Source organism: Lytechinus variegatus, chromosome 15, assembly GCF_018143015.1.
Source record: "Lytechinus variegatus isolate NC3 chromosome 15, Lvar_3.0, whole genome shotgun sequence".
Lineage (NCBI taxonomy): Eukaryota > Metazoa > Echinodermata > Echinoidea > Temnopleuroida > Toxopneustidae > Lytechinus > Lytechinus variegatus.
This window is the reverse complement of record NC_054754.1, coordinates 25,451,737-25,477,962: the sequence shown is the minus strand read 5'-3', so window position 1 is coordinate 25,477,962 and position 26,226 is coordinate 25,451,737. Positions and strand designations below refer to the sequence as shown.

The window sequence follows — 26,226 nt, the reverse complement described above, 5'->3', positions numbered from 1 at the left end:
GATGAACTATTGGAACTTCATTATTGTTGTCCATATTTCGGAATGCACAAGGATGAACTACAATTATGTACGACCATGCAGCTATTTACTTCTTCCGAATAGAAAAGCGACCTTGATGTTGTCTCTTTAAGTTTGAATAATTCAATATTTCCATTCATGTTGCACGACCCGCAAAATATTTGACCTCTCTGAAAAGAGGCCCTTCTCTATACACATGCACGATACCGATCAAGCGACCCCTCAATCAACCCTCTCTTAGATATGATATTAACAGATATTAACAATAGCTTAACGCCATTGTACGAAATCAGTGACAATAACCCCGCCGATAAAAACAGGTTTTGTAAGAATCCCTAGTTGGGGTACAACCTGTAGAAGCACAAGGGAGTGTCGACAAATCACAGACCATTTGAAGTGCATGGAAAGGGAGACGCGAGAGAAAAAGGTGCGGTCGATTCTGACGAGTTCACTCGGTATTCGTACTCCGCGGACTTCGTTTCGTTTGGTCATTAACAGCAAGCATCATTGCTTGTATTTCTTTCTTTCTGACCAGGTAAGAAGTCATTAAAATGCAGTCTGCGATCCTAGCCGTGGGCGCTTTAGCATGTCTCCTAGTCGGAGTTTCAGCACAACTCGATGGTAAGTTTTAATGTCAATTATGTCTCGAAAAGGTTTTTGAAAATTTATGAACTTCTAAACAATAGGTTTTTGTATATAAAAGAAAAATCATCAAGAAAAATACTTTTCTAAAGATGGTAGCTTTGAAGTTTGAATAGGGTTAAACTTCTAATTTAAAGTGGAATATACTACAAAAATAAAAACTTAATCAAACAAAGGGTGTGATGCAACATCATGTTGTAGGCCTACCATTGATGTAGAGGGAGAGAGAGATAGGGAAGAGGGGGGGGGGGGTCAATTCATGAAATAGGTCTATAATACTATAAACGAACTTACGTAACAATTTCATTTTCATTTCGGCGTTCTGGATTCCATTAATTTATGTTTTTGATTAAATACTGAACATGCTTATATGCACAATTTAAACGTAATTTTTACGTTGAGCAGTTTAATCCGAAAAGTGTGTGGGGCCCTTTCCCCAGTTCATGCACGGTTTCGCAGTACCTGCCCTCTTCTATATTAGGGAAACTCAGAAATAACAACGAGATTAGAGATGAGTTTACGAACAAGATTAGAAAAGAATAAACGGCAGAAAAACCCCAAAAATTTCTTTAGAATGTATATGTGTCCTTTCCCTTTATTAATTTGTATCCGGCGCCATTGCATTTACCTTCGAAAACCAATCAGTTTACATGGACCAAAAATAGGTCCAGCAAATATATTTATTTGCAGAATGTCCTTTTACAAAGATGTTAGTGTCGACGAAAAAAGGTCTTTTATGCCCCAACCCCTCCCCTAATAGGAAATGACGAGCCCCTATCACTTGGCTACATATACGGATGAACACCGTTGTAAACATGACAAAATATTGTTAGAATCGAAACAACCTTAGAAAAACATATAAAGTAATCCGATTCGAAATAATGATTCACACCCGAACAAATAGACAGGAGAATTACCAAAGAGTGGCCAACCGATGTTTAAGATGAGTTGAATGGACATATCAACAATTGTAATGTAAACAATAGGCCTATTGAACTGAAAACACAGGAAAAATGAAGGTCATTTGCGGTAAAAGGCATCAGCATGTTATATTTCGTACGCCCCTCTCTGACGCCCCCGAAACTATGGCATATTGATAGACCTATACTGAAAGTTGGTTACACTTCGTAATTCCGAAGGTTCGTAATTCCGACGGTTCTTTATTCCGAAGGTTCGTAATTCCGAAACACTTAAATTGACTATACCTCGGCGTTCGTTAATCCGAAAATGTAAAAGGGTTCGTTAATCCGAACATTTGTGGCGATATTCCGAAGGTTCGATAATCCGAAAACGAAATATGGTTTGATGTTCCGAAGGTTTGTTAGTCCGAAAACGAAATATGGTTTGTTGTTCCGAAGGTTCGTTAATCCGAAAATGAAATAAGGTTCGATGTTCCGAAGGTTCGTTAGTCCGAAAACGAAAAAAGGTTCGTTAATCATTACGTTTTCGGACTAACGAACCTTCGAAATTACGAACCTCATTTCGTTTTCGGATTAACGAACCTTCGGAATTACGAACCTCACTTTGTTTTCGGACTAACGAACCGTCGGAATTACGAACCTCATTTCGTTTTCGGACGTACGAACCTTCGGAATTACGAACCTTCGGAATTACGAACCTTCGGAAATACAAACCTTCGGAATAACGAACTTTCGGAGTATCCGAACCTTCGGAATAACGAAGCTTCGGAATATCGTATGTATGCGCTGAAGGTTAATACCAATCTATTGGAAGTTCAGGTGATTGTAACTTGCCGACCTAGACGGCGATTGCTACCCAGAGTAATACACAGTGTAGGGGCAACCAATCAATTAAGGAAAGGGGTTTACTGACTCTTGGTCTAAACCCCTTGTTCTAATATATAGACCAACCGATAATTAATCAGCAAAGAATCCCCGTTTCCGATGCGTACGGCCATAAGTGGACGAAACTTTCGGTTTTCCCAAACCCTTGAGGAAGTCCGTGCAAGGGTGTGCTTGGGACGGCCCTTTTTTCTTCCATAATTTGGTTGTCAAGCCATTGCAATTCTAGGAGCACTGTACTGATGGCATTCCTTGGACTTCATATGATCTGCCAACATTATCCTCCTTTCTTCCTTCTCCTGACTATAAGAGGCCCTGTAGCCGTCTTTTCCTATATATTCTTACATTGGTGACGCGATCCATGTGAGTGACCCAACCCCCCCCCTAAGATCTTCCTAAGATAGTTCTGTTGGAACTGTTTTACCCATCCAGAATCATATGATGGTTACACCAGTCTCTACAGTATATAGGCATCAATTGTAAACATGCTTCCAAGATAAGTTAATCTTGTTGTACTCTTCAGTGGACATGATGGATTCCTGTTGACTACTACCGTGTGAGTAAAACTTTTAAAAAAAACTTCACAAAACCCCAATTTAAGGAAAAAAATATATAATAAACGCATAATCATTATATATAGCTGGAAAGAGCATCTTCTTCCAAATAAATTGGAATAATATTTAGGGGTTGTCTTCACGCTTAGGTATTCTTTGCAGTGATGTAAATTTTGACTTGCGCCAAAGTAATGCGTGACTGTAATGAATGAATCCAAATGCTACATGAGTTAGTAAACATACTTGCAAATCCCTTTTCAATGAAATTCATTTGAGAATTGATACTAAAAAGTGCTTATTAAACAATTATAATGTAAATTATTGAAAAGGTTTTCCAAGTGGATGTTAATGCAACTGTTGTTGGATTATGACATCATTGGTATCTGGATTCATTTACTGCAGTCACGCCTTATTTTGGCGCAAATCAAAATCTACATCACTGCAAAGAATACCACTTGATCATCTGAGCGTTAACACATACTACATGAAACCACATGAATATGATATCAAATTATTTGGGAGAACATACTTTTTAAGGCCATTATGATAATTATGTGTTCACGACATATTTTTCCTCAAATTTGGGATTTGTGAGGTGTCAGGTTTTTTTTGCTCACACGGTATTTTGTTTGTTTGCATTCCACTCCTTTCGATGCCTACATAACCTCAGCTGCATTACCTTCCAAGGCAGTTGTCATCTCTTGAAGGATTTGTCTTGTGTCTTAGGTGTGGGAATCTTGCCCGTTATCTCCGAAACAGTAAAGTGAATTTCCACAAGTTTCGGAGGGGGGGGGGCACTTGTTTTGTTGCTCCAGCATCTCCAGTGACTTTAATGTTTGAGTAGTTCATGTAAACGTGGCGAATGTTCCTTTAAAGTAGGTATTTGGATGGCCTATAATCACAAACTATTTCACTTCGAATAATAAGAATCGTATCACCCTGTTCAATTAATTGAAGGCTGTCACCCACGTATTTACTTACTCATCGACACCGTTATAACTTCCTCATAATGCTGTTGACATTCAACTTGCTCTATTCATTGAACTTGAATTGAGAACATTGTTTTCATGCTCCATTGATAAGATGTTATTAGCCATTGTCAATTGCCAGCATTTCTGCCTTTGGCAATTTTGTCAGAAATTATTTTTGAGCTTGAGCCTCTATATGTGACCCCTCTTCCATCGGGTGGCTCCATTATTCGAAATATAATAGAACCTGGGTTGTTGAATGGACGTAGTCTGTATTGAAGGGCACTTGCTTTTCTGCGTGGTTTATAAAGCTAGGTATTTAGTCACGCAGGGGAAGAGCTAGGATTTTACAATTAGGGTTGGGGCCACTGCTGGCGTAGCAATGGATTATCAACTGGGATGACAAAGGTGATATCCTGTTCATGAGTCTCTTCGGTAGGCATCTTGTCCATGATTGCACAAAATGCTGAGAATTTTCCAATTTCACGTCTATATCCATGAAAACTCCAAAAAAGTTCACCCCACGTTTGCGCTCATGTTACCTATTTTGTCCTAGTTGTATACAATACCTTGTTTTTAGAAATAAACCTTAAATATACTTAAACTTCTGTCCCTGTGACTTCCTCCCCCCAAAACTACATCAGACCCGCTTTTAGCTCTCCGAGTGGCCGATCAGGTAAAGCGTGGATGGACAATAATTTGTTCGCCTTCATCCTATCGGTAAAGATGAGGGCGCCCCAAGATAAGACTAGAAACATACACTCTTAAACAAACTACATTTAATTTAACCTGACAATAGATCACTGGGTTAAATTGGTGGAGCAGTAAGGTATGTTCAACATCATTTTCTGAATAGAGTATTGCAAAAAAATCTTAGATCACTTCATAAGGATTTATATAACGTACCGATTGTTAAGACAAAGTTTATGGCGAACGGGGGTTGTGCATGCTGCGCATCCCACACAATTTAAGGCAAGTTGACACAATATTGGGCAATTTAAAACTGCATTGAAAACATATTTATTTAACTGAAAAGAATATTAACAAAGCATTACCAGCAGCTTTCCCTCATCTTTCTTTTTCTCCTAAAGCGCATTTAAACCTTTGTAAGGTGTAATGCGCTATACAAAAGCTGTTCTATTACATTAAAAAATGTGAAAAAGTAATTATTTTTCGTCATTTCATGGAGCTATTCATTTTAACCACCGTGTTTGAGCATGGAGCTATTGTGTTAATAGTGTAAAGACACTCATTATGACGACACCTCTACTATCTAATATATCGTGCTTTTCTTTCTCCTTTGACTTATCGCAGGATGTGACTCTGACCCGTGCGCCAGGGGAGTCTGTACACCTTCCCCAGACCAATACATATGCGAGTGTCCGGACAGTGGAAATCCCCCGTATTACTACGGAGTCGACTGCGAAGTCGGTAGTTTTTTGAGTAAGTACATAGTGGCAAAATGTTCTTAAATTTTGATATGAGTAACTTGAGTAGGCACACACGTGCAGATTCCTTCAATAAGATACCAAAGACTAAAAAAAGAATTGTGATTGCCGTTTCTGAATGATAAACTGTGGATTTGATTGCAGGAGGAGCCATTTACCTACTCTTTAGAAAGGACTATTACCGATGATAGCTATGTTTAGATCACACATATCCTTATTTCGTTTATATTTGTTTTATTTTCATTGCTGATATTCTTCTTTTTCATCTTCTTCCTATTCTTCTTATTTACGTTATGGTTATTGTTGTTATCATCATTATAATAATTACAATTTCATTATTAATATTATTATCATTGCTGGTATTATTATTACTATTGTTATTATATCAATTGCATTATATTATTGTTATCTTAATTGTTGCTGTTATTATTAAATGATAAACGGAATACAATTCATCGAGCAAACTCTGAAAATTTCATCCAAATGTGATAACAAATAACAAACCTATCAATTTTTAAACTTTGCGTAATATTTTGTGAAAAACAGTAGTATGCACGTTGTCATGAATATTCATTAGGTAGGCTGAAGTTGATATCTAATACATTAAATCATTTGTCAGTCCATTTCTTTTAGTACTTTAAGGCCAAATTTGAATAAACACTATTTCGTGTAAGAAAATGCAACAGAACAATTGGGGATGACATCATCAGTTTTCTCATGAAATATTCATAAAGATATGCATAGAACATTTCCACTTAAATAATGCACATCCTTAAAATATCATAACTTCGTTATTCATATTGCCCAGCCTTTATTACCCGTTAACGTATATTCGATTTCCCTTAACGTCACATGCTCGAGTCTATTCTTTCACGAAATAAACCCCTTGGTCTCCCTCATTTAATTCCTCCTATCTTGCCTATGGTATCTTTTAGGTAGATCATTTTTATTACTTTCATTGTTAGGATCATGATTATTATCATAATCATTCTAAACATTATGATTATATTGATTTTTCTTCTTCTTATAATAATAATAATAATAACAATAATAATGATACTAATAAAGCAATATTCACTGGCCTTTAACGAAGTCTTAGTAAGAATGAAAAAGAATAGCAAATAGATTCAATCAATACTTTGAATCTGGAACTGAATCTACTTATTCACCAAATATTAACATTTCTCACTGCTTGAGTTACTTTAAAGATCATGTTTCTCAATCTATGTATTTAAACCGATAGAAGAATATGAGCTTTTAGAGGTAGTACATAAGTTTAATTAAGGGAAAAGTCCTGGTTGAGATAGTACCATGATGGCAAAAAAAATCCCAACTTATTAATGTTACCACTTCATTTTGTATTCAACTTGTCATTTGAATAAATATGGTTTAGTATACCACATTGCCTTAATTAAGGTAACGTACATGTATGAAAGATCCGTGAAGATCTTTTCTGTAAATTACCGCCCAGTTTCAGTGTTACCTGTATTTTTGAAAATTTCTTCAAAGTCTATTTTATTTTATTATTTCATTCATAGAAAGAAAAATGGAATTTTATTAAATTTTCTATATGGATTTAGGTCCGTCCATTCAACCATATTAGCAGTCACTGGCTTCTTAGTTTCATTGGTCAATGCTCTCGACAATAAGAAACATACCATTACTCTATATCTTGATATTTCAAAAGCGTTTGATTGTATCAATCATCAATTACTATTAAATGAATTACAACTTTATGAAATTCGAGGGATAGTGTTTGACTGGATTAAGGATTACTTGTATAACAGAAGATAGTTTGTAAATTATAATGGTTTTCACGCCAGCAAACTTCAAATTTCATTTGGAATTCCACAAGGTTCGATTTTGGGACCCCTATTTTTTTTAAATATACACTAATGATCATCCTAATGTCTCTGAAGTACTCTCATTTATAATATTTGCGGATGATACAAATGTTTTTTTTCAGTGATCCAGATTTGATGTCACTTTAGATGAACATAGACATCAGTATGTTTTTTTATTGGTATTAGGTTAATGGTTTACGGGTTAACCTAGATAAAACAAAATGTATTCATTTTACTACTCCAGATACAAAGTATGATAGTAATTATTGATTTTTTTTATTACAGAAGCATGCCATGAAACTCACTGACAATGTTAGAGTACATACATAACTTTTTTTCTGAAATAATTCATTGACAATTCATCAACTAGGTGACCTGCAACTTGCAGAATTTTTGTATAAATATACCAAAAGCCAATTACCACAATAATTTTCGAATTGGTACACCTTAAATGATTCAATCCATAATTATGATAACAGGAAGTAAAAGATGTATCTTAGTATTTATTTCAAAACAACCCTAGGGCAAAAGAGTGTTAGATACAGACTTTGGATTTGTGTTTTTCAGTATATCAGTTCTTATATATTTCTGAAATCATAATGCAGCTCTTTGTCCCGGGGGACACGTCTTCGAGAACAACGTAACGCGGTCTTACGATCAAATTCCCCACAGCACAAACTGTTTCACCTTAATTGGCATCCCGAACGCTGCGTACATCGAGATACAATTCTCAAAGTTTGCCATCGAAGCGAATAAGGACGAACTTGCGATTGGGCCCGGTGTAACTGTGAATCCAGCGCTCAGCACCACCCTCACCTTTGATAACAACACTCAACCGTTGAATGGCGTCGTAAACATCACGGGATCAAGGGCATGGGTTAATGTCTTTACCGACCCAAGTATTACGAGCGGCGGCTACACTTACAGAGTGTGGGCAGGTAAGCATTTTTATTTATTCAACTATAAATCGGTTCTCAGAGTAGGATCTGAGATTCCCGAGAAAGGTTTTATCTTGATATATATACATATATATATATATATATATACGTCTAGGTGTCCAGTGGCGTACCGTGGGTCACGGCATGGGGGGGGGGCACCAGCAAAAAATTTGAGTCACTTAGTGAGCGCGCGAAGCGCACTCAGTTGCCAGGTATACTGACCTAAGAAATAGTGACGTTTCAAGGACAGTGTATCCCACTGATCACATAATGCGAGGGCGAAACGCGAGCTGAAGTTTTTTGATATACAGAACTAAAAAGGGACATTATAAAGCAAATTTTTGGAATCATGACACGTACCTGTCTTGCTAAACAAACAATGCAAGCGATGCGCGAGCTGAATTTGTTGTATATATTAACCCCAAACAGGGACATTTTAAGAAATATATTTTAGGAAACCATTAAGAGTATACATGTGCCACCATAGCCATCTAATGCGAGTGCCAAGCGTCTGCTGATGTTACTAGAATTACATCTATAACACATGAAGCACTTTTTTTAGTCATTGTAATCATGATTATCATACACATCTCACTAATCAAATATTTCGAGCGCGAAGCGCGAGCTGAAAAATAAGGAATTTCAGACCTTAAAATGAGCATTCAAAGGTTTGTTTGTTGGAATTCACGCAGACCATATGTATATCACTAGCCAAATTATTCGAGCGCGAAGCGCGAGTTGAAATATTTGCATATTTTGACCCCAAACATGGATATTTTAAGGACTATTTTTCTAAGGAATCCATTAAGAGTACACATATCTCCCCATTGTCATCTAATGCGAGTTCGAAGTGCATACTGATGTTACTAGAATTACATCTAAACACATAAAGCACTTTTTGTAGTCATTGTAATCATGATTATCATACTCATCTCACTAACAAAATATTGCGAGCGCGAAGCGCGAGCTGGAAATTTACTTAATTGAGAACTGAAGAGGGGAATTCTAAGTCTTGTTTGCAGGAGTTCACGGAGACCATGCATATTTCGCTAGCCAATTTGCTGACAGTTTTTGATATTCAGATCAGAACGAGTTACATTTTAAGGACAGATTTTAGGAAGTCATGAAGAGCAGACATATCTCAGCAATCCACTAATGCGAACGTAAACACGGACAGGAAGTGTTTTATATCAAGACCTTAAAATGGGGCAACCACTTTAAGTAATAATGAAAAAGAAGCATATGTAACTACATAAAACAATGATAATTCGAAGTGAGAGGAAATACATTTGGTCTATATTGACTTGAAAACGGAAGGTTTTAGTTCAACGGTATCATATATCTCGTTAAACAGACAACGCGAGCGCCAGGAACAATGAACACATAGGCCCTGAACAAATTACGTTTCATATATTTATGACTTTTTGTAAAATAATATAACATAACGTAATTATAATATAACATTAAGGAACAATAATTTCTTCTTTCTCATTACGTTTCATTCCCTTTCTCCCTCTTTTTCTCCTTTCCCCCGTTTTTTTTGGCCAGCCGATGGGGGGGGGGGGGGGGGGGGGCACGTGCCCTTCCATGCCCCCCCCGTAGTTACGCCACTGTAGGTGTCTATGATTGAAATTACCCGCTATCTAACTGTAGTCGAAGAGAAAAAGATAATTTTTTTCTACACCACTTGATTATCATGTCTTTAAAGAAAATTTTATGCGCGAAAGGTTAACCTCAGATCTTTAAATTTCAAAATAAAACAGGGTCGACTCGGTCACCCTACTCCATTGCGTATGTATTCAACTTTTTGAGGAGCCAACAGAGTAAAAATGCTGTTCAAACTTTCCATACAATGCTGCTTGCAAAACGAGTTTTATAATAGTTATTGAACAGTTTAACCAAGTGTTTGAACTTGTTAACAACAAGGTTTGATTTTTACATGTTTAATACCAACAGTCAATACATTACTGTAAACCTCATTGTAAACTTTTAATAACGTTTTTACTGTGAACCGCAGATTTCCGGTTTTTTTTTCTTGAACATTCGTGGACGGACATCGGCAAGGTGGAATTGATTGCGCAAGTGGAACATAAGTGTATAATGTTCCAATTTGGTGTCCCCCATGTCAGCATGACAAGGATGCTTGAAACTGGGTACAACAATATTTGATGACCAAAGGCAAATCAAAGCTCAAGACAAACAAATGAATACAATTTTAGCTCTCCGTGTCAGAAAAAAAATCAAGGTGAAATGACAGACGACCCCCAATGGTAAAATCGTAAACGCCAAGCAGTAATATTAGCCGTGTTTCCAAGTGGAATGTGGCTTTTGAAATGCATTATAACATTGACAGAACCCGTGACACTCGGTACTCTCAAAAGGCGACGCCACAGGCTAGGAAACACCATTTTGGTGCACTCAGAAGTTATAGGCTCCACGACATTGAACTGTAAATTGTAGACCCTATTCGTAGAACAATGTTAGTTTCATAATTTATGGTTGCATATGCCAACCCACATTGCAGTTTGTAATACAAAGAGTTTTCTACTTTTCACGTCACAAAACTTTATATTTCCTATTTTAAAACGTATTTCAAGCTTTCAAGCACATTTGATCATTATCGACAAATTATTAGTAATAAAACAGAAAAAGTATTTAATAATTTGTATTTGGTATGCTGCTTTGTCGGAGGTGGGCAGACTGAATATGGATCGTCGGTTCTGTCCAATATCTATGATGAACCCTTAGATTCGCTACTTGCTATTTAGATATTACATTTATTTTTGTCTTTAGAAACGTACGACTGCATCCCCGATCCATGCCTGAATGGCGCTACATGTGTGGATCTGATGAACGATTTCGAATGCATCTGTCCATCTGGATATACTGGCAAGATATGTGATATCGGTAGGTACTTAAACATGACTGAAATATTTCACATTCTCTTGAATGATAATGATCGCGCAGTTCTTGTTTAGCGTATATCACCTTATGACATAACGTCCCAGTGCGCTTTCAAAGGACTTTGATATGATTACCTTGAATAGCTTATTAGCTCAGTCTCGAACCAAGCAACTGTTACATGAGATGTTGCATGTGTGGCTTACTTTACTCTTGAATGACGAATAACTTTAAAAGACTTTTTTCTTTATCAAATCGTATTCATTTTAATAGTTGACATCTTGTTTATAGTAAGAATTTCGTTGATGTTGGTGTTGTTGAACTGAACTTAAACAAAATTGAGAATTGAAGAAAAAAACCGGTTCAAATTACCAATGAACCAATTTAAACTTTTGCGGACTGTTTACCTCGGAAATTATACCCTAATGCGACGTTACTATGATCATAATTTCATTTTAAAAAGCCCTAGTGATAATTTTCATAAAGAATTGTTGGGAAAAAAAATGCAAAATTTCTATAAAAGGTTTCACCAAATGAATTTGAATGATTTTAGTAGCTTTGAACTCTTATTTCAAAACCAGTATCACATGTATTAATAATTGGACCCTGCGTACATGATGTAGTTTTCGAATATTTTTGACTGCACATCTTTGTATCATATCTTTTTTTTTCTCTCTTGATTGTTTTTCGAAATTTCAAATGTGATACGCAGAGCTTGACTTCTGCGGCAGCAACCCATGTTTGAACGGTGGCACATGTACTGCTGACAGCTTTGGATACGTATGCGCTTGTGTCGCCGGATGGACGGGAGTAAGATGTGAAACAAGTAGGTCCATGATTACGTGTGTGCATGTGGGTGGGTGTGGGCGAGTGTGTGTAGGGGGTAATACAATTCTCACCTCGTTAACAGTATTTGAAGGTAAAGTTCACCCTGACAAAGTTTACTGTAAAATAAGCAGGAAACGTAAAAAAATATTGGTGAAGGTTTGAGAAAAATCCATCAAAGGATAAAAAAGTTATGAGAATTTTAATGGTTTCATTTGTGACGTCATATGCGAGCAGTTTAAATCAGTTAATTAAATGTCATATTCTCAAAAATGACGAAAATTGTTATTGTACCTTCACTATGTCAATACACAAATAATTTCAAACCCGTTCTTAAAAAGAGAATAAGAAATAAGTCATCAAGAACCATAAAAGAATGAAATTTATGCATTTTATATGACATAAGACATGGGGCAGCTGTTTGTTATGATGTTATAAATAATTTTAAAAAATGAATTCTAATAACTTTAATTTTTAATGGATTTTTCTCAGACCTCCACCAATGTTTCATATTTTTTCTGTTATTTTTACAACAAACCGTTCGTCAGGGTGACCTTCCCCTTTAAAACAAACAAAGACAAATGAAATCAAAACCGTGGAATACAGGACAGTATCAAAATTAAAAGAAACATTTGCCAAACCCAGGCCAGGCCAGACCGAAAACGGGAGTAACAATCTGATGGTCGATGTTAATTTGGCATGCACAGAAATGCATAACGGCCAGCTATTGGTGAAAGATTTCAGATCCTGCATTTGAAATTGTGCAATGGTTTTGCCAATGATTATGATGGTTGAAGAACTGTCATTAAAAATCGAATCGTACGATATCAGATGGTGAATAGTGTATTTCAAAATATAAAGTTTTGCATTACCTGATTATATTGACTTAATGTGAAACGAACAATACAAGAAAACAGGCAAGAAGACATATACCATTAGCCCGCTCGCTAACCTTTTATGTTACGAAATTTAGGTGAAGAAAAACAAAATCAAGAATTTAAAACATTGATTTATTTGTGTTTAAAAATTGTGATGTAAGGGGAAATTCTATGAATTAACAATTTAGTCATTTTAGAAAGTAAATGGTATAATGACACAATTTTATCTCTAATTTAAACCACAATAAAAAATGAGTGAAGCCCTCCCCGTTCACTAACCTTGAACTAAATCCATTTTGATCACGTTTTCAGATATCAACGAGTGTGCCAGTGATCCGTGTCAGAATGGAGCGACCTGTTTGGATGGTATAAACGAGTGGGCATGTTCGTGTGCAGCTCAGTATACTGGAGAAAGATGCGAGACTTGTAAGTAACATAATACAGACAGTATTGGGGTTTTAATTTGGGCCCTTTGGTTTGGTACAATAGCAGCACCCCTAGAGGTGTTTAAAGAGTGTAATTTTGTAAATATATTCCACACTAAGCATCCTGAACACGGAAAGGTGTGCAGAGATGATCCATATAATGAAGGTCCTTTTTAAACGTAAAATATCATGCACCCTAACAGGGGCATATTTGTACCTTTTTAGGATGAGCATGCTTGTACTGGTGCAAATAATACCAAAAGGTACACCTTTCCCCAATTAAGGTGCAATTTACACAATAAAAAGGCTGCAGGTGTTTCATTTACGGTGCGAAATTGAATCCTCATTTCTTTAGTGCGTATACACACATTGCGTTTGTGTGTATATACACATGTATATATATATATGTCTAAGAATTCGATTTTAATGGAAAAGGAGATTAATAAATTACGAAGAGATGTGACCAGATTCAAGACATAGAGATAATGATAAAGAGAAAAAGAAGAAGTTCAAAAAAAGTAGGAGAAGAAGAGAGAGCAGTAGCCCCATTAACCCATTAAGATCTTAACAGCGAGGGGGGGGGGGGTCAGAGATGAATTGCGAAATGAGGATGAGTAAGATAAAAGGAAGTAAGAATTGTTATGCAAATGTAAACAAAATGTTGAAAAGAGAGAGAGAGTGGAATGCTGAGTCCGATGACCCAACAAAAATAAAAGAAAAACAAACCCATCCCCACATGTACACGTACAAGTGACTCGCTACTGGCCTCTTCAAAATTGACGTAAATCTATTTGATATATTTCTATTGCATCTCTACTATAATATTATCACGATATCAAAGAAGTGCAATCGATTCCAGAAGGGATAAAAGTATTCTCTAAATGTCACATATAGTTTTGTTCATATTTGAAAGATGTTTTATGTTTTGTTTTATTTATTTATTTGCAGCTCTGAACGCATGCGCAACTGCACCATGTTACAACGGAGCAACTTGTGTCAACTCTGGTTTGGACTACATTTGTGAATGTGTCCCAGGTTTCATTGGAAAAAATTGCCAAGAAGGTACGTACATGAATTGTGCAACATATTGCAATGTACATTACATTGTTTTAAGTATCTAAGAATAATATAAACGTGTAAAACTACGATTCGAGCGGATCGACCTCAAGAATTGGCAAGTATTTGAATTATAGTTTACAAAAATAAAGATATTACGCTGATACTGGTTGATTCGAGGGATCTTATCATAAACACTCACTCAGTTACATAATTATGGGCTATTCATTCAAGTATGTACACTCGATCCCTTGTATGTGAGTCCTTTATTATTTTTTTCTGCCTCTGATTTCTGGTTCGTATGACAGTCTGTAAAGCTGACCATGACATGGTCAGTTAATAAAGTGAAATGAAACGTGAGAAAAATGGTGGTCGGATGAACAAAAGGGTTATTATTTTACGGAATTTCCCGTATCTTAAATTATGAAGGTATCATCATGACATGTAGGAAGGAATATGCGGGCTTTTCCAAACTAACTTTCCCCTTGGTGATCATAACATAGCTGTGATGACACCGCATAATGTCCCCATAAAATGTAGCTCGTCTCGAGCAAAAATTTCGATTACTTTAATTTTGACCAGCACATTGACATCACTTTCATGGCCAATTTGAAATAGCCCTAGGTATATGGGTATATGGAATGGAATCAAGGCTGACATTTAATAACTATCTTATTGTTCGTGACGTGTGCCGTTGGTTCTATTTCGCCAAAAACCTCTATAATAATCTTCTGATTTTCAATTTTCTTCCAAAAAAGAATGGCTTGGAGTGGATTTACCTTCAATGTCAAAATTTATTTTTAAATGCTGCAAAACGATTATGAGCTTTCGAAAGGGAATTTATGCTAAATCAGTGATTAAAACTCCAATTATTAATCAAAATCGCCGAAAAGGGGTGTTATTAATTTTAATAATTATTTGCCTCTTTTACTATTACTCTTCCCCATTATCATCACATCATCATCATCATTTTATCATGATATCATTATGATCATTTTCCCATTATCATTTACTTTTTAAGTTGTTATTCCTGTCAGCGTCGTTGTCATCCTCCTCCTCCTCATCAGCATCATCATCGTCGTCGTCGTGCACCATAATCTTTCTCTCTATATATTTGTCTCTCCCATTCAAATTCAAATTTATTTATTTCACTTCCATCAAACAAAAACAAATTGTATACCATATATAAACATAAATATTTGTATCCGTTGCAAAAAAATAAATAATACATATGTTATGAAAAGAAAAAAAAACACTTAGACAATTTGGGTAACACATTGTAGGTTTCAAATATGTATAGGCCTACTATTTTTCAATAGAAATTAAATTAAGATGGAAATGGAGGGACCCACTAAAAAGCAATGCTTGTACAATGTGAGCCCCTTTGCTTAACTCTCTTTCATTCTCGTTATACCTTCTTCCCGACAATGTTCCACCCGTATCTCTGAATTCACCACCATCTCATTTCCCTGACATCTTGGGCAGATATCAACGAGTGTGCTAGTCTTCCTTGTCAGAATGGAGCTACTTGTCTAAATGAAGTCAACCGGTATACCTGCCAGTGTAGACAAGGTTTCACTGGAATTAACTGTGAAGAAGGTGTGTACTTCAAATCAACACCAGTTCTGTGTACATTTCCCTTATTGGCGACAATTACACTTTGCTTTCCAGTATAAAGTCCTCTGTTGTCAAGAAGACTATGGCTTAATAAAATGTTTCAACTATCGCCATGATCATGATTCTCACCAGATGAAAATTCCTTTGCAAGAAAAAAAAATCCTTTTGTTTCCATTAACATGATAAACATGGTTAAAAAAGTCACATTTGACTTCATCATGATTTCTAATAGTACCTTTAAAGTTAAGATTTTAAGAACAAATAAGTTTAATTAATGCAAATCTGCATTTAAGAATTCGATCTTCCTTAGTCCCTAACCTGATATTTTTGTCGTATTTTGGAAGTGATTATAGATGATTTCAATGTACATCAAATTATTTTATTTATTCGATGTTACAATCTTGTTTAAGAATTTTGAGTGATTTTAATTGTCCTCGCTTTTATTCAACCAGTCGGTTACTGCGATTTGGAGGGGCAATGGTACAATGAATGCAATGATCGTATCACCATCAGTCTTACTTCAACTGGGATGATACTTGGTCATTACTCTAACAACATCGGACTACTTACCGGCTATGTAGGTAAGCATCTAACAATACATACTACTTTATATATTTAAAAGAAATATGAAACGGAGAAGAATCATATTTATTCGCCAAATTCATGTTGGTCGAAGGGGTGATTGACTGTTTTGTTTGCAGTAATGATTATTCGTCATATATATTAATAAAATAAAATATAAGGATATTAGAATAAACTGTCCTTTCGGTAATTTTGCTTCGTTATTGATATGAGAAATAAAGACTAATCGATGGATTTAACTAATTTGATTTAAATGTGTACATGGACATACATAATGGAACCATATTATTACCATACTCATGGGTATGGCAAATATATTCTATGAGATCCAAAGTTCAAATAATGAAAATAATAATAATGATTATGATGATGATGATAATAGCGATGCTGATGATGATAATAATAATTATGATGATGATGATATTTATAGAGAGCTTTGTATGAACGTTTAAAGCGGGTAAGTTGTAACTGGGCTGACTTACTAATTAAACACAACGAATACATTTTAAAAAAAATAAAGATAAACCCATATTATACACTGTAAAAAATGAAGTGCAAGCACTTACCGTGCTTGTATAGGGACTGCACTACGGCCGTTGATTTTCTAGTTTAAATTTGAATTAGAAAATCAGCACTCGTAGTGCAGTCACTATATACAAGCACTGTAAGTGATAAATTATCACTTCATTTTTTGCAGTGTATTACAACAAAAGAAGTGAGTTTTAAATAACGATTGGATATTTTGACAGAGTTAAGTATTGTACTCATAGAATTATTCGGAATGGACAATTAACAAAAGCTGTGAATTTCATTTGTGAGAGAGTCAAATATAATAACAATAATAATTCGATGTCGATATGATAGCCCCGAACGTGATGGTGGGCTATGCCAACCAGAACTGCGACTTTCCTTCTTTCGGGTTCGTTGTGTCAACTGACAATGGAAAGTCTACCACCAGCTGGTCTGGACAGTGCCACCTATGCGGAGGGGAAGAAGTTCTCTACCTTACCTGGACCAATACCATGAGGGTCAGCACCTGTATGGACATCAAGACTGCTACACAGTAAGAATAGAATCAATCCGAAAATAAACTTTCAAAGCCATCGGTCAGCACTGACTAAATTGTCAGTGCTGACAATTTCAGTGAAATCCCAGGTTTTGATTGGCTGAGAGGCACTGGCCTCTGACTGTTACTATGGTAACTGTCGGAGAAAGGTACTTGTTAGAGCTGACACCTTTCATGAAACGGCCCCCTGATCGGCAATACTCCATGGCCTTCTAGGAATTTCGGTCAAAAAATATTTGATATCCGATCTTTCTATCAATTTGGTTCCTATCAGTTAAATTTGTGTTGTGTAAAATATGAATATTTTGTGATAAAATCTTACCCTGCGTATTTTTTTTGTTGTTTAATGTGTGCGAATTTTGGACACCCATCATGTATTGTTTCGGCACCCGACCACAGCGTCATGGAATTTTCGCTCGATCTGTTGCTGTGTACCCGTAATGATGATGATGATTACGAAGAATAACCTTCTGTCTATTATTCATTTTTTTCTACTTTCAGTATCGGACAGGACCGATGGACCCGCTACAGACAGAGCCAGGCTCCTCGTGAAAACAATGAAATTGAAGATTGACTTGATGTCAGGAATGAATAAATGAAGGAAGGGAATATTGTCAGCACGGGGGGGGGGTTCAAGGGCGTCTACCTTAGTTTTTTAACTACTAAGAAATAGACCCCGAATATTGTTTAGTCATACTGGATTTGTTCAGATAAAACCTGACCAGATTCGTATAGAATGAACACTAGTCGCACAAAATATCTAGTGCGTTTCACAGATCGGCCAATAACACTGAATTAATTAATATGTTAAGGATCTAGATGAAAGATTCGGTTCGTTTTAGAGTGTTGACTTTATGCATACAGAAGATCTAAACATGGAAATATTTGTTCTTCCATCTGTGTGTATTTAACATAATGTCTTTTGTAAATAGAGATTTGTAGGTTGTGGTTATTAAGCTAACATTCATTCGTCCATTCATTTATTCATTTCATTCATTCATTCGTTCATTTCGTTCATTCATTCATTCAATAAGAGTAACGAGTTACAACTATAAGAGCAAATGTTTTACTGTGTACGTTTTATTCTACCCAGAGTCGATCATATTTGTACTCTACGTGCCCTATTAAATTTTGTAAAAAAAACAAAAAATGCACAAAATTGGAACTTAGGCATTTTAGTGTTAAAAGAAAACGGTTCCGGGATTTTTCTCAAACAAAACAATTTTACTTGTATGCTTATATTGTTACAGCTGCATATCCAGTCCCAATATTCTAAGCTAGTCAATACTGGAGTAAAATTCTTGTTCTTTTTGTTATTATTAAAATTATCATATATTCCCTTTCTTCAAATAGTGTACTGTCTACTTGTAAATAGTTTTTTTGGGGGGACGGGGATTACAAACAAAAATCAATATTAGTTTACATGTTTTTACTTTATGCACGTCACAGTGCTGAATATTTTACTCTTAAAGTTCATCTTTATCATGTTTATCATGTTGATGCATTTTGCCATAATAATGATTATGGGAAGACGATTTATCCACTGGCGGATACAGGGGGGGGGGGGCAAAGCCGGCCCGTACCCCCTTTTAAGAGTCAAAATTAAAATTCGTAATGAAAGAAATGCCGTTAAAACAGAAGTGTGCCTCCCCCCCGAAAGTGAAGAACATTTGGGGAGTTCAATCTCAGACCTACGGAGGATTTAATAACAGAGTAAATGTATAGCAATATCCATCACATGACAAAGAACGGCTGGGAGTTCTATGTCGAAAATTGGTGAACTCTATCACCAGTTTCATCCTAAGTTTCAGAGCTGACGATAAATTGCATATACGTCTTTTGTTTTTAATCACTTGTTTATAAGGAGAAATGTGTCATCTTGTATTTCGGGTCTAAATTATACCGACAAGTTTCACTTAAAAAAAAAATATACAGTACTATTTGTGAATCTTTGGTGGAAAGAATCAATAAGCAGTCTTTCAATGGAAATAAAGATATTTTGTTCTTTCTTGAAATTTGAAGTATGTTTCACATAATGATTAATACTAATAGTGTTCGAATGTTGATGTCGTAAATGCAACCGATTCAGAGTTGGTACCCTATGAAAGTGCGAGATCAGGGAAATTCACATGAGGAGAGGGAGAGAGAGGGGGGGAGGTGGGGGAAGTGTGTTTGAGGGTGTGTGCGTGAGGAAAGAGTTAAAAAGTATACGTGTGTGATGGGGTGGGTGAATGAGAGAGAGGTGGATTGTGTATGAGAGCGTGTGTGTGTGTGACAGAGAGAGGGAGTTAAAGTGTGCAGGGATGATGACGTGTGTGCGTATCATGTGTGCATGTGTATATGAGAAAAAGAAAATTCAGGAAAGGGTGTGTGTGTGCCTGTGAGAGAAAGATATTAAAGTATGTATTTTGAAGGTATAAATGTGTGAGAGAGACAAAGAGAGAAATATGACGATTATTACGCTCATAAAAAATTCAGGATCATTCTAAAAAGTTAGCTATCTCTGCCTCAGAATACTAAAGCATGTTCGCTTGCTAATATTAGCACAATTAGTGTCCATAATTGGGCGCGGGTGAATCGGCAAAGTAAAAGAACAAGCTTTGGCGACAGAAATAAATGACACGACCGCCTAACAGGATGCAAGTGGATTCATACGATTTTTAGATTCTCTTTCATCTGTCCTACGACTGAATAGCTACCCTCAGTGACTCAAGGTATCTATCAATTGGTAACCGCATCAATGGCCTCAATCATTCCCACAGGGTCTTACTCTACCACACTATCTCTCAAGATGATTCCATCAGTTGCCTTTCAATCATGGTCTGATATCTTGAAAACGGTTGTTGGAATCTTGGTAATCATCGTTACCATAACTGGAAACACCTTGGTCATACTGTCCTACCGTCAGGATCGCAACATTCGAAATATACCAGGTAATCGATTTATCCTCAGTCTTTCCGTTGCTGACCTAATGGTCGGGTGTGTATCAATACCCGTTTACCTGCAACTCTTAATATTGAAGAGATGGGTTCTCGGTGACACCCTTTGCAAGCTCTACATGGCGTTCGATTACTTCGTTGTCACTGTAGGAGTAATGAGTTTGATCAACATAAGTCTTGATCGGTATTGGATAGTGATCAAGAAATTGAGATACCGATCCTTTCAAACCACGCGGAGATCAAGGATGATGATCGCGGTGAGTTGGCTGGTACCCCTGGTAGTTATCCCTACACTTCTGTTATCGTGGCCCTCAATCTTCGGGGAAGTAGACCATGCTCTGGAAACCTGCGACACTTCCCAGATGGTCGATGGTTCCCTAGGTGTGATCATTGTCACCATCCTGGTCATACTGCCCTCGTTTTGTATTTTGTATCTAAACATCACACTATTTATACGGATTTGTTTACAACACAGGCGTTTCAGAGGGAATTCGAAAAGCAGCTCCCATAGTCAGATAAATGTCATCACTGCAGCTAGTGCAGATAGGAATGGTACACGGATAGCCACTGAGACAGGTGGCGTTGAAATTGATAAAACGAATAACACGAAAATGGAAGGATACAGCTCCCGAGACTATAACCAGGACAACAGCATTTACCAAGGTTTCACCGAATCTCATTACGATTTCGATGAAGAACATGATAAAAGAAAAAGCGGAACCGATGAGTTCATAAATACTGTCCCATCAATCAGCGGTGCCCTAGAACAACCTAGAGGAGAAAATTACCAATGTGATATCAAGGAACGCGATACCACACCCACAAAGGACATTCTTAAGGAATCTGTACTTATGAATATACCAGCTATAAGAAGTGACGGAAGAGTCGTATCTGTAAGTATGTACCCTCACGAAAGGCACGAGCCTTTAGACCTGGATCCAAAAGAGCTTGGTCAAAGAAAGAAGTCTTCAGTTCGATTCCGCATCCACGAAAATCGCCAGGTGTCACGGATCCAACATGCTGCTCTTATGCTGAGTACGTTGGTTATTGTTTTTGTGATCTGTTGGATGCCATTTGCTGTGGTTAAGATGTATGATTGTTTTTCTGAAAGAGGCTCCGTGCCTCCTTTAGTCACCACTTTAACGGGGGACCTCGTGTGGTTGAACTCGACGGTCAATCCGATCATTTATGCGGTGACAAACCCACGGTTCCGAAAGAATTTCATTCGCCTCATCCACTCCAGGTCATGTTGCCAAAGTCACTAAATTCATCCGGATTTGATTGATATTTTAGTCTAGCTCTATGCTTGAACTATGAATGAAGAAATCCTCTATAATTCCACTTCATTGGAAACTGTTTTTACCTTGATATTGACTTTCTTAAATACGAAGGTGATGCTGATGGCATTAGAATTTAGATTTTGTCCTCTAACAATAACAACAAAACTGGATTGACTCATAATTCAACCGTTGCAACTCATTTTGTTACAACGCAAAATCGAACATGCACACTTGTATGAAATTATGAAATGATAATTATTTCATGTAATAAAATTCAAGAGAAAATGGAAGAGGGGGGAATGACATCATCAACTTCCAAAGTGCATATTCATGAACGCATGCATAGAACCGTGTCACCGAAGTAATAAAAATACTTCAAAAATGTCATGAGTTTGTTATCCCTTGTAAGATTTCGATGAAAATGTCAGCGTGTTGATTGGTGAATTTTACTCTATTTATTTAGATATAATTATGTGGCTGAAAGTCCATTCATGTGGCACTCTTATTGTGCCACTGTTCTTCAATTATATAAGGTCTGTGTATAATAAACGCAATATAATTGTAACATAATGGTCAAAATTGAATAATCTTTTCGCTGAAAAATATGTACAAAAGCAAGGTTGTTGAGCTGTAAGCCTCAATAACCTTTTGGCTTTAATATCTGATAACGTGGTAGATTTCAGTCGATCATTAATTTCTATTAGGATCCTTATCACACTTTTAGGATAATAGATTATGTGGAGGGAAGTCTTTGGTGCCATTGTATATAAACGTAACCAATGATTAAGTTCATTCGTCGTTTAGAAGAACATAATTTATCGATTAATATATAATTACTTCTAATTCATCTTGCTTCGTAATATGATGCTAGATTTCTTCATCTGCATGTGATGTAAAAATGTTGCAATGTACTCTGGTAGTAATTGATCTCTTATCTTTAGAGACTACCACACCTATATAATTTACCCCCTGTAAACTCTTCAGAAATTAATTTACACTGTCTGCACTTGATACTTGTACTTCGTTATGATTCACTTCATTATGTAAAAAAAAATTGTTTTTTAAAGTTTGAGAAACAGACCAATCAATATTGATGGTAGTGGTGATGGTATGGTGATGATGATGGTTATGATAACGGTTATTGCCAAAGTATCATTAAATCATCAAGTTCTTCTGAAAATCATCTTCAATAAAAATGCTGGAGCTCATTATTATCATCATTACTCGCATGTAGGATCAATGATTTCGAGATAGTATGCGATGTGATTTGCCACAATTACCTAAATGATCCTGAGTTGCATTAGCCAATTCAGAATTTATTTCTTTAAAGGGATGGTCCGGGCTGAAAATATTTATATCTTAATACATAGAGTATAATTCATTGAGCAATATGCCGAAAATTTCATCAAAATCGGATAACAAATAATAAAGTTATTGAAGTTTAAAGTTTAGCAATATTTTGTGAAAACAGTTGTCATGAGTATTCATTAGGTGGGCTGATGATGTCACATCTCCACTTCCCGTTTTCTTATGTTATTACATAAAATCATATTTTTTCTATTATTTCATACTTGAGTAAATAATATGTCTCCCTTATAATGAAATAAGTTGCAGCAATAAATATTTATTGCACGAAATCAGTTGTCAATCCAATTTTTCTAGTTCTTGGAGGAAAAAATTGAATAAACCTAATTTCATATAATAAAATATAAAAGAACAAGTGGGGATGTGACATCATCAACCCATCTAATGAATATATATGACGACTGTTTTCACAAAATATTGCTAAACTTTAAAATTGAAATTTTGCTCAGTGAATTCTACTCTATTTATTAAGCTATAAATACTTTCAGCCTGGATCATTCCTTTAATACATGATTGATGGTCATATGAATATAACCGAGAATCTTTCATTTAGGCGCTTCGATAAACGCTTCTTTTTCTGTGAGCTCTTCTAATTGCAGCCTTGCATACGTCATGTTATGTGTCCAAAAATATTGTTCTCGCCATCCATCACGTATAAATTGAAAGGATACGCTGTCCAATTTGTAATAATGCAAATTTTCGACCAATTAATGATGTCAATCATCATTGTGTTATTAGAGACCATAAAGGAAAGGAACGATAAAGGGTTTCATGAAATGTGGCTATAAATATATTTAATATGCATTTTTATATACTAGTAATTTAATGTTATTAAATTATATCTACACAAAGTTGTAATTTGCGTGGTACCGGGGCCTCCTAACAATTAACTATAGGGTGAATCTTAACATACACTGTAAAAAAAATGAAGTGCTAATTAAGCGCTTACAGTGCTTGTATAGTGACTGCACTATACGAGTGCTGATTTTCTGGTTTAAATTGGAACTAGAAAATCAGCACTCGTAGTGCAGTCACTACACAAGCACTGTAAGCGCTAAATTAGCACTTCACTTTTTTTTTACAGTGTACCATCGAAATGTTATCGAGGGATCTGTAACCGAAAACTGGTCAAGTCCACCGCAGAAAAATTGTTGATATGAATAAATAGAGAAAAATCAAACCAGCATAACGCTGAAATTTCATCAAAATCGGATGTGAAATAAGAAAGTTATGACATTTTAAAGTTTCGCGTAATTTTCACAAAACATTGATTTGCACAATTCAGTTACATGCAAATGAGACGGTCGATGATGTCCCTCACTCACTATTTCTGTTGTTTTCTATTGTTTCTGATATTTCATTTCTTACAGATTTGACAATAAGGACCAACTTGACTGAACCGTATTGTATGACACAATGTTAATTCCACGTGTTCATGGAGGAATTAATCGTTGTTTCACTTGACAAAGAGGAGAAAATTAGAATATTTCATATGATAAAATAAAAAAGATATAGTGAGTGGATGATGTCATCAGTCTCCTCATTTGCATACAGACCAGGATGTACATATAACTGTTTTGTGAAATTAAGCGAAACTTTGAAGTGTCATAACTTTCTTATTTTACATCCGATTTTGATGAAATTTTCAGTGTTATGCTTGTTGGATTTTTCCTTTTTATTCAAGTGAACTTTTTGATGAGGTGGACTTGTCCTTTAATGGGAAGGTCCCCTAAATATTTATTCCAAATGTAAATTGATTCGATTCACTATTAATCTCTATCTTACCGAGACAGAAAGAAAAGCTTTAATGCTTTTCATACATACAAGGGAAAATATTTGGATATTGACTATTATTACACTAAAAAGAAAAGAAAAATTCATAACCATCCAAAAAAAAATGAAATTTGAATGTTCATTATTGTCTACAACTGTATAAATTCCAAGCTATCTGTTAGACTCTCCACCACGGACTTTATTAAATTGATTGTTTTTATTCTTTTGTTGTTATATTAGTCATGAGATCAATAAAACACTTGATTCTATTAAGCATATCTCTATCTTTACTCTCATATCTCTAGTTAATCACTCAAATGTAAATTTGAGATCGGTGTCCGACATCTTATCTTGATCCCATTCATCGAAGGCCTCGTTCTACAGTGAAGAATTGTTTCCAACGATAATTCACTCCTAGACGAAAGGGGGGAATAAACGGGAAATAAACCGAACATGATTTCGAAATTTGAAAACAAGAAAAAGATTATTCATGATCATGGAGCAGGGGCGAATCCAGCTCCCGCCAATGGGGGGGGGGGCCGATTTCTTTTTCACCCATATTTTCCCCGATCAAAGTTGATTTTTGTTTGTTTCTTTTAAAGGGTTGTCTCAGTGGCGTTATGAGCCAAAAATTTTGAGGGGGGCTTGATACGGCATATCGCGTCAAATTAATAAGAAGTTGCGAGCGAAGCGAGCGAGCAAAAAGTTTGACATTCTAATTACAAAAATCAAAGTTTGTGATAGATTTTGACATAACATTTGAAAAATTATAGGCCTATATTTCACACTTAACCCTTTCCTTTTCTCCCCATTTTTATGGTCGTGAAAAATGGGTGAGGGGGTAAAACGCCGATGTCCTAACATTCATTTCTTAGCTTTATTCTTATAAAACATCATTTAAAAATGTAATAATCTCATAAGCCCTATTTGAATAGTGCGAGCGCGAAGCGTGAGCTGAAAAGTTTTGGAATTTCATGTATTTTGTCCTGAAAATTGAATATTCTGGGCAATGTTTGTGAACCTGAACAAGATGCGTATGTAACTATATAGATATTACTGCGAGCACGAAGCACGAGCAGAAATTTTCAATATGGGCTCTGTCTTGATCGAAAAGGGACCTAAGGACGATTTGCAGTTAGTAATTAAGACGATACATATTTCAACTTTTAGTTATGCGAGCGTGAAACGCGATCGAGCTGAAATTTTTTTGACATTCCGACCTAAAAAATTGACATTCTAAGCACTTTTTTAGATAAACGTTATAAAGCATAAAACTAAACAACTGATGCCTGCGCAAAGCGCGAG

General features: G+C 35.9%; 2 protein-coding genes across 2 annotated transcripts; both read left to right on the top strand.

Moving 5' to 3' along the window:
* Positions 1 to 382: 382 nt before the first annotated feature.
* LOC121428880 (fibropellin-1-like) lies at positions 383 to 19,585 on the top strand. The gene is made up of 11 exons (XM_041625755.1): positions 383 to 639; positions 5,299 to 5,427; positions 7,882 to 8,214; positions 11,008 to 11,121; positions 11,828 to 11,941; positions 13,131 to 13,244; positions 14,192 to 14,305; positions 15,785 to 15,898; positions 16,369 to 16,497; positions 17,363 to 17,561; positions 18,066 to 19,585. Exons 1-11 carry the CDS (start codon positions 570 to 572, stop codon positions 18,136 to 18,138), a joined length of 1,503 nt encoding a protein of 500 aa, XP_041481689.1. The 5' UTR covers positions 383 to 569; the 3' UTR covers positions 18,139 to 19,585.
* A 719-nt stretch (positions 19,586 to 20,304) lies between these two features.
* On the top strand, positions 20,305 to 21,768 carry LOC121428422 (muscarinic acetylcholine receptor M3-like). The gene has a single exon (XM_041625022.1). The coding sequence runs from the start codon at positions 20,305 to 20,307 to the stop codon at positions 21,766 to 21,768; it is 1,464 nt and encodes a 487-aa protein (XP_041480956.1).
* The last annotated feature ends 4,458 nt before the right edge of the window (positions 21,769 to 26,226 follow it).

Excerpts from the sequence above, each read along its gene's own strand:
- LOC121428880 (XM_041625755.1), top strand. The coding sequence starts at position 570 with ATGCAGTCTGCGATCCTAGCCGTGGGCGCTTTAGCATGTCTCCTAGTC. Across the intron at positions 8,215-11,007 it reads CACTTACAGAGTGTGGGCAG|AAACGTACGACTGCATCCCC; the intron begins GTAAGCATTTTT and ends TTTTGTCTTTAG. Across the intron at positions 15,899-16,368 it reads TGGAATTAACTGTGAAGAAG|TCGGTTACTGCGATTTGGAG; the intron begins GTGTGTACTTCA and ends TTATTCAACCAG.
- LOC121428422 (XM_041625022.1), top strand. The coding sequence starts at position 20,305 with ATGGCCTCAATCATTCCCACAGGGTCTTACTCTACCACACTATCTCTC.